The sequence below is a fragment of the Pisolithus orientalis genome (assembly GCF_024613125.1).
Source record: "Pisolithus orientalis strain OTSU chromosome Unknown F5J12scaffold_39, whole genome shotgun sequence".
NCBI lineage: Eukaryota > Fungi > Basidiomycota > Agaricomycetes > Boletales > Pisolithaceae > Pisolithus > Pisolithus orientalis.
Window position 1 is genome coordinate 19,559 of NW_026260820.1, and position 9,264 is coordinate 28,822.

Genomic DNA, 9,264 nt, shown 5'->3' on the forward strand with positions numbered 1-9,264 from the left:
CGGCACTCGAATTTGTCTGTGAACTACCAAAGTGAAACCCATTCGAGAGTGAGTTCTCGCAGAGCAAAAAATCGGGCTGGTCTGGGGCTGCAAAGCATGGAGTTTACGTCGGTGACACGAATGGATCGTAGATATGTGCGCTCCGACAGATCCGCGAAAAGATCAATCTACAACGCAGAGACATAACTTGGGTTAAAATCACGTCCGCCTGCGAATAGTAGGAGATGCTCGCCTCAGCTACGATATCGATTTCCTGGACCAAGTCGCAAGCTTTAAAGATGTCGGCGGACAGGCTGCAGTAACCGATCAGTCAGTGGCACGTTGACGGTGTTGGCTGCGATATAGGAAAGGTCTGTTGGCGCTTTTCTTCGGCTGTGCGGCAAGTGTAGGACCTTGACCCATGTTCCAAATAAGGGATTGGACCGAAGGGTGCGATGTAGAATTTCCACACTGCTTCGTTGTCTGTAGAATGATCCGTTCGTACAGAACTTCTGTAGCTGGGCCGCGCCAAGACACGCAAACGAGAGGGGCCGAAACAGAGAGCAACATCTAAGATGTGTAACTGGAAGGGAGAAGACGCGAGAACGGTTGAAGAGAGCAAGTCTAATGGTAACAGGCAGTCGAGGTATCTTGCGAAGGATCATCACAATGATCTCTGGAGGGAGTTTTTCAGCGATAGCAAGTTGCGTCCCTCTGTGCACATGCTAGAGTAATTGTAGCGCAAGTAATACAGCGGAATATATTTCAGAGACACCACCTTGTGTCCGCAAATTTTCGAGGCACATAATAATGCCGCCGGCTGACAATGCTCGCGTATTTCCTTATTAGGGTCATTAAAATGGTCTGGTAATGACATGTCAACGGCTTAGGGGCAGTGCCAAAAGAAATTTCATTGGACAGGAGTTACCCGAGTTACCGAGTGATAACGATCTGATAATGACTGATATGGTGTGACATTGTCTTACATCAGCCGAACCTGGGATCAAAAGGACAAACTAGTCCAGCTATGATACATCTTCTCTCATGGCTCCCTCCCATACCACCTGTTTGGCTTCAACCTGTCAAAATGCTGAATGGAATCATGCCATTCTCCATCAATGCCCTCACTGTAACAGGAAATTTCAGAAAACTGGTTTCAAGTAGCATGAGGTGAGTTGCAGGAAGTGCAAAGAAGATGAGAGGGAGCATGTAGCTTTCAAATGTCAGTATGAAGAGAAACAATGAGGTATGTGAATTGGTGTGTAGTGCAGGCAGACCCAATGTAATGGTTTCTGGCTTCAATTATTAACTCAGCTGCCCACCATCGAGCTGCAAGAGCATTGGTACTCAAATCACAGCCTTGAGTGCCCAAAGCTCACCACACAGATACAGGATATTTTTTCGTCAATGAACCCAGTGAGTCTGATTTCCATTTATGTTGTGGTCCTAGTCTCAGACAAACTGTGGCTGCAGTCGAGGTGACCATGGGACAAGATTACAATGAGATGAGTAACATGCTCCAAGCCTCAGGTACATATTCACTTCAGCACACATTCTCATAGTGCTCATAATTCCCTCAGACATGTCGATGCCAACTGCCACAAGTTCTAATGTGGCAAAACTTCCTGAATTCAGGATCCAATTTCATCTGAGAAGCAATCGACCACTGATTTATCAGTCTTATGAAGAGTTCTGTGTTTGCAGTGAGAAGTCCCCATCCCCAGTTGACAAAACACCTTGGTCCCCATTTTGCACATTGGGTGACTTTGAGTTTGTGGAAATCACACTCGCTTCACTACTCAACCAGCAACAAGTCAATGCCCTGCTGGATCTCTTTGCTCGTGTCACACAGGGAGCCATCCAAGTCGTGCTCAAGAATGATGCTGAACTTTGCAAAGCATGTGATGCAGCTGCAATGGAACTCACTCTGGTATGATTTTCAAATATCCATTCATCACCATCCATCCTACCTATCTAAATAGTTCTCCAGGGTCAAAGTTAAGGTACCATACAAAAAGGAAGAATGTACATTCGAAGCACATATTTGCCCACTGTGGGAGTGGGCACTCAATATCTTAGAAAATCCATTCCTTGGTCTGCACTTCACCTGGGACACACAGTGACTTTACAGGCACAATGGCATTGAGTATGAACATTTTTACAATGAGCCCTGGACTGGAGATTATTGGTGGGATATTCAAGTATGTGCCTGGTCAATATGTCATTCATTACCTGTACATAACATGTTGTATTTGTGCTAGTCAAGTCTACCAAATATCAAGAATGCCATGCCATTTGGCCTGATCCTTTATGCTGACAAAACCAACCTATCATCTTTTGGCACTGCCAGGAGTTACCCCATCATTGTGCACTGTGCAAACTTGCCAGTTGAGATTCAGAATAGGCAATGTCATTGGCAGAGGTACTGTTGTTGGCTGCCTGCCTATTGTGAATGATGTCCACTGTTTAGATATTCATATAGGCTAAGAACATTTCAGGTCCCTGAAGATGCTGAAGAAGAGGGAAAGCTAGGCTACACAACCCTCAAGCATGTCATTTGGCACAAATCTTTTAAAAAGTTACTTCTGGAGATTGAGCAGTACTTGAAGACTGGGTACATACATACATCTTCACACGACAACATTACCCATTGGCTCTTTCTGAGTCTTATGATGCTGTCCACTGATTTTGAAGAGATGTAATATACTTCCTTCTTCTTGCTTGGACTAATGATACTAACTCAATGGCCTACTACAGATGCATGATGGCACTCACTTGTGGTTGCGGTGGCAAATGCCCTTGCCCTGTATGTCTTGTACCGTCAGAGCTACTCCATGACCTCTCTAGGACTTTTGAACCTTGTATGCATGCCCAGGGCATCAATGCATTATGTGTTTGTGCTATGAATCGAGCCGAAGGTGATGAATTGCTGAAGTGGTTAGGTTTATGACTGATCGAAGTAAGTTTCCACCAACAAATCACCATCAGTGAACTAATATATAATGGGATGCAGAATGTGTTCTGGCTGATTGGGTTTTCTGATCTCCACCTTGCCTGCAGCTTTGATCAACTGCATTATGGGCATGGTTTTTGGGGCAAGCATGTCTTTGGGGACCTAAAGGTGATTGTAAAGGCACTCAGGCAACAGATCAAAGCCAACGTTGAGAAGTAGTGGGTCACTGTTTTACAATCAATCACTCTGAACATTGTCACTTCTCATGTTTGACAATGACAGTGTTGCAAGTTTTCCTCACTGGCAAAACCTCACACACTTCAACCAAGTTATTCATGTCACTTTTTCAGATGGTAACAAGCTGGCTGATATCTCCAAGGTATGTGTGTCCAATACCAGATGGCTGTCAATGAACTGTTTCCCTAGCAAATCTTCTATGCAGGGATCAATGTTTTGAAGAAGAGTATAACCCCTGAAGGGTACCAGCTCCTCTGAGTCATCCAAAGCTACCTACAGCTTGATAGCCTCGTCAGCTTATTAGATGTCCAGACTGAACATATGGTTAACATGATCAACAATGAAATATTGACATTTGATCAGACACTGGAGGTAGTTATATGCTTTGTGCTCATGCCAATTTGTTGTAATGTGTCATTTTCAGGACTACACCAAATGCATCATGAAGTCCAACATTGATGGTCTGTGAACTGACTGGAATTTCCTGAAGGTCCACCTCTGGAAGCATGTCATTTGAGATATCCGCCTAAAGGGTGCTGCATGCAACTATAGCACTTGGCCCAATGAAAGTATGCATAAGCCAATCCAAGATGCATATGAACACCATTCAAATGGTAGAGACATTCCTGCTCAGGTATGACAACCATGTGTGCCAACACTCCTACTCACAGTCACTTTAAAATGTGTGTTAGGTCTTGTGGGTAGATCATCAAGTTCTTGCTATGAAGCTTCTCAGATTGCATGTTGATCACCTTGAGAAATCCATCTCTGGGGAATCAGATCCAGAAGTTGATGTGGTCAGTGAGCATACTTCAGTTGATCATATTAAGCTTGGTGCACATGTTGTTGTGACCCAAACCCTGGAAGACTTGGAGGAAAATGGTCAGCCAGATATGGCATTCCATCGGTTCTGTCAAAGGTTTTGGGAGTTCCATAATGATGCCCTTCTGGCATATGGATATCAAGTCAAGTCATGGATCTCCCTCCCCACTGACTTCATGGTATGTATCTACACTCTCATTATGCATTCATCTAGTTGAAACTGTGCTTGTGCTAAGGTTGAAGAATACTGTTATCTGCTGGTCAACTATGAGTTGACTGTCACTTGGAACCAGTGCACAGATCATCTCCACTGCAACCTGTCATTTTTTGGTGTGCCCCACTATGACTGTGCACTTATTCAATACACCGAGACAGAAACCACCTTTGTTCATCTCATCTGCATGTTTTCCTGTGTCATTCCAGACATAGGAAACATGGAATTTATCTTGGCACAACCCTTCATGACAAGGATCGGACCAGCCCACACTATTGATCATGGTCTCAGACTCAAACATGTCAAGACAGTTCTGCAGGCTGTGTCCATCTTCATACCATTGTGCTCGATCATCTGAGGGGCTGTTCTAGCACCTGACACTGAACATGATGACAAATTTTTTGTTGTTGAGCAGCTTGATAGTGATATGTTCCTATGGACACAGGCAATGTAGGTTACTTACTATCTCTAGTGGCCTTCCAACCAGAGAATTTTGAGCACATTGCAGATGTCTGTTCTGACCCATCACCATCTTGTCCTTTGCAAGCTGTCAACCATCCTAGCAAGGAAACTGAAGACTTGCAACATGCTCAGTAGTAGATCAAAGGTACTTGGGTGACAGATTGAAGCCAGCATTGAGAAATAGTAAGTCATGATTAACACCATTGGCAACCACTCTGGAACAGACCACATCAGACACATGCTGTTATGCCTCTGCCAGGGGTCTTTCCTTTTTCAGCTTCTTGTGGTCACGTGCATCATGTGTCTTGTTGTGTCTCTATTAATCGTCGCTGTCTTAGGGGCTCATATGCTCACAGGATCACTCAGATCTCCTGCTGTTGTAGTATTTCCAATACCTGTGGAGACCACACCTCCCTGCTGATCCAGTATTCCACTGCCCTCTCTGATGGATGACATGTCTCTTTCTTGCTCCAGTTAACTCATTCTGGTTCATTTATGTTGCTCGTATGTTGTACTATAGATCCGGTGTCTGGCTCCTTGCTGCATGTTGATTGTGCAGCCGGTGCAGCCCTCGTCCCCTTCACTACCCCCATCATATGACACTGTATGACTCATTTCCCTTTATTTATTTGACTGATTCTATTGATTACTGTGGATATGCATCCCAATGCGACTGGTACGGTACTTGTGTTTAGGGGTATTTAAGCCCACATACTTTACCTTGTATCCTCAGTTTTTCAATAGCTTGCAACTCAGCTAACTTCCTTCTCCTTTGTCCTTGTTCCCTCCTCCGTGTGATCTCAGAAGAACTCACCAGAAGGAGCAAACCTCTGCTGGACCTTGGGGATAACTGAGCCATAGGGGTTGCAACATGTTCAGCCTGTAGACTCCCCCTCATGTGCTTCATGCCTATTCCATTTGAAGAAGTCACTGCACTCAGGCATAACAAAATCAAAAAACTCAGCACAGCTTTTGGGACTTGTCAACCTCTTTGCACAAAGTCTACTCATCCCTGGTTACTGAACTTCAACAAACCAACTCTACTCAAGCACCAGGCTTGTTGCTCTCCCTACATGTAAAGACTGACTTGCCTTTGTCCTGCCTCTCAAGTAACAAGATTGAGAAGCACCCCTCTACCCTCAATCAAATCCACTGCTCTACAGGCAGCCACTAGGCTTTAATAGATCACCTCCCTAGAGTCAGCACTCATGTCTCCCTATGCATAAAGCCACTTGTGCAACTGTTACCAAACCCTTACACTGACAGGTTTCTTTTGAGAAATAAATCCTCCCTCAGCCTTCATTTGCACTATCCATAAAAGTGTCTAACCTGCAGAAGTCTAGACTGCCAGTCCCTCCTTGACCTAATCCCCTCAGACTTGGTAGGAACCCACCTTTACTGCCAATTCCTTTAGGATGACTTGGTCTTCAGCTACTGCAACAAATCCTCAGTTATCTTATCTATCCCAGTTTAGGGATTCAGAAGTTGCACTTAGTTCAGAAGAAGAAGATGATCAGAAGTCTGAGACTTCTTTTGGATCAGTCCTCAAAGAAGAACAAGAAGCTTGCAATCAAGAAGAAATGTATATGACAATTGGTCATGGAGATTTGGTTCCTGAGATGCCCTCAAGGACCTTCTTGGAAGAGGAACTGAGACAGAGGCTGGAAGAACAAAGAGTCGCAATGGTGGAGGAGCTCCACTGGGCTATGCATGCAACTACTAGCGACCTGTTCCCAGCAGGTATGCCTACAGACTTGGCCCTGCACGATTGGTATCACAGAAACTTCAGAAAGGTAATTCCCCCAGAGGTCCCCATTGGAGGGTCCAGTAAGGGTAAGGCCCCAGCCGATGACAATGACATGTATGGAAGCAATACAACAGAAGCCCCAATGGGCTTCAGACCTGGATTATGCAGGTTGAAGGTTATTTGAACCTGAACAAGCATGTCTACAATTTGGAATTGCTCAAGATTTTGTTTGCGCTCACCTATATGACCAAAGGTGCAACTGTGTCATTCACTGAGAATTATCAAAATGAAAACAAGATGCTTGATGGTACTATCTATTACACCAACACCTTTCAAAGGTTCATTGAAAGGTTGAAGGCTACCTTCGAGTCTGGTGATCAGACCACCCTTGCCATCTTATGGCTCTCAGATATCCAGCAAGGCAAATGTGAACTTGAAGCTTATATTGCCAAATTTACTGGGCTTGTCAACAAGGCTCAACTCAAAGAAGAATTGCATGAAGCAGGGATCTTCTTTGGGAAAGGATTGCAGAAAGAATATCGTGACTGGGTTCTTAATTCTGGACATGCCCCTTCCATGGTTGTAGAGTGGATACAGTGTGTGGGAGAAGCCTGAACTGCAATCACTATGAAGCACATCCTAGAAGGGAAGGAATCTTGGTATGAAAGAAAGTTCATTCATTACCACAGAGGTTCCCAAGATCCTGATGTGATGGATGTCAACAAATGTAAATGGAATGTTAGACGTTCTAGTTCAGAAGTTAAATGCTTCAATTGTGGAGCCAAAGGTCACTTCAAGTGTGACTGCAAAGTCAAAGTGAAAACCCAACTTTCAAATGTCCACATAGTCCTCTCGGAGGATGGAACAAAGACTGCTTATGTTGGAGATTGTGAAGTGAATGCAGAGGAATGAAAGTTGTTGGGTTTTTAAAAGGGACTGATGAAACTCCTGCATCAGTCAGTCCTGTTTCGATTTTGTCCACTAAATGTACTTCTATAGATGATGAATCGAATATGTGAATTTGTTCTCCTCTGGGACTTGTCATTTTACTGGACTTCAAGGCAGGAATATGGGCCTGTATTGACTCAGGCACTGAAGTTTCCCTCATCTCAGAACAGATGGTACAAAAACTTGGGATCCTGACTTATCAAGTCAAGAGCAAGTTCAAGACCACCTCATTTACTGGAAAAGATGTGGAGTGGGTAACCTGAAAAGTTACCTTGAAGATGGAAATCAAGGAGCACACTGTATGAGTCAAGTGTTACATGGGCCCTCTTGTCAGAAAAGAACATGTCCTTCTCAGGATGCCATTCCTCAAGGAGTTCAAACCAAGAATGAACTGGGAAACTGGCAAAATTATGTGCTGGGATGATGGGTATGTGTATCCTGAAGGATCTGACTATTTCATTAAACAGGTAGTGTCTTTGGACATGGACAGTAAGAAGGAATCTTCTGGTCTGTCCCTGGAAGTGGTAAAACAGGAATCAGGTGAAACCCCCAAGGTAAAAATTAACAAAACTACTTTATCCACAGAACTTGAGGCCACCTTGGCAAGTGGAAAAGAGCAAGTCAAGCTTCCTGAGATATATCAAGAATTTGCTAAGGTGTTCACAGAAGATGATATCCCGCTCCCAGCACATCAGCCAGGATTAGATCACGAGATTAGACTCCATGAAGACTTCAAGCCAAAGAAAGTGATGGTATACCCTATGTCCCCTGACAAACTTAAAGTTTTAGATGAGTTCTTGGATGAAAACCTTAAATGCAAGAAAATTTGACCATCAACCTCACCACAAGTAGCTCTGGTGTTTTTTGTCACAAAGAAAGATGGGAAGAAGCAGTTAATTCAAGATTACCACTACCTGAATTCCTTCATGATACCTGACACGCATCCACTGCCTAATGCACAGGCTCTGTTTGATGAACTGGTTGAATCAAAATACTATGCCAAGTTTGATATCCACTGGGGTTTCACCAACCTCCAGGTCAAGGAAGGTGACGAATGGAAAGAAGCATTTATCACACCAAGAGGGTTGTTTGAACCTACAGTAATGTTCTTTGGCCAGTGCAACTCACCCCCTTCCTTCCAGAGATATATGGATAAAACCTCCGAATCTCAAAGAGGAAAACAGGTAGGCTACATGGATGACATCGCTGTCCATGCCAAAACAAAGGAAGAGCTTCGTGCTCATGTTTGCAAGTTCCTCAAGATCTGTGAAAAGGAAGGACTGCGCCTCAAGATCAGCAAGTGTGTTTTTGAGGCCAAAGAAATTGAATTCCTTGGGATGATCATAGGAAAGGGGCATATGGAGACTTCGCCAATGAAGACTGACACCATCAGTACTTGGGAAGCCCCTGACAATCTTACAGGGCTCCATCATTTCCTTGGGTTCTGCAATTTCTACCAAAGGTTCATCCCTTCCTTCTCAAGTGTTGCCAGACCCCTTCATGACCTCACCAAGAAAGGGGTTTCCTACCAGTGGACTCCAGAACATGATGCCACATTCAAAAAGCTAAAATCTTTGTTATGCTCCTCTCCAGTCCTCACTATCCCTGACTTCTCAAAGCCCTTCACACTCTTTACAGATGCTTCAAAACTCGGAACTGGTGCAGTACTCGCACAGAAAGGAGCCAACAATGAGTGGCATCCATGTTCCTACCTTTTGCAGTCCTTGGTTGGAGCCAAACAGCACTACCAGGTCTATGACCTTGAGATGCTTGCTGTCATCTGCACCCTCAAAGCTTTCTGCCCCTATCTGCTCTCCCCTGTTGAACTGACTGTGGTCTTTACTGACCACAAAAACTTGGAGTACTACCATGAGCCTCAACAGCTCACTCCCTGGCAGGCCT

General features: G+C 44.3%; 1 protein-coding gene across 1 annotated transcript; it reads left to right on the plus strand.

Moving 5' to 3' along the window:
- Nucleotides 1–554: 554 nt before the first annotated feature.
- On the plus strand, nucleotides 555–4,563 carry F5J12DRAFT_785528 (uncharacterized protein; the record flags this gene model as incomplete). Its single annotated transcript, XM_051743255.1, has 19 exons — nucleotides 555–709; nucleotides 870–948; nucleotides 971–1,149; nucleotides 1,207–1,225; nucleotides 1,246–1,395; nucleotides 1,658–1,909; nucleotides 1,962–2,073; nucleotides 2,111–2,180; nucleotides 2,246–2,401; nucleotides 2,462–2,593; nucleotides 2,737–2,785; nucleotides 2,993–3,150; nucleotides 3,215–3,311; nucleotides 3,594–3,630; nucleotides 3,688–3,803; nucleotides 3,862–3,966; nucleotides 4,000–4,170; nucleotides 4,228–4,321; nucleotides 4,415–4,563. The coding sequence occupies 19 exons, from the start codon at nucleotides 555–557 to the stop codon at nucleotides 4,561–4,563; spliced, it is 2,280 nt and encodes a 759-aa protein (XP_051596374.1).
- Nucleotides 4,564–9,264: the final 4,701 nt, after the last annotated feature.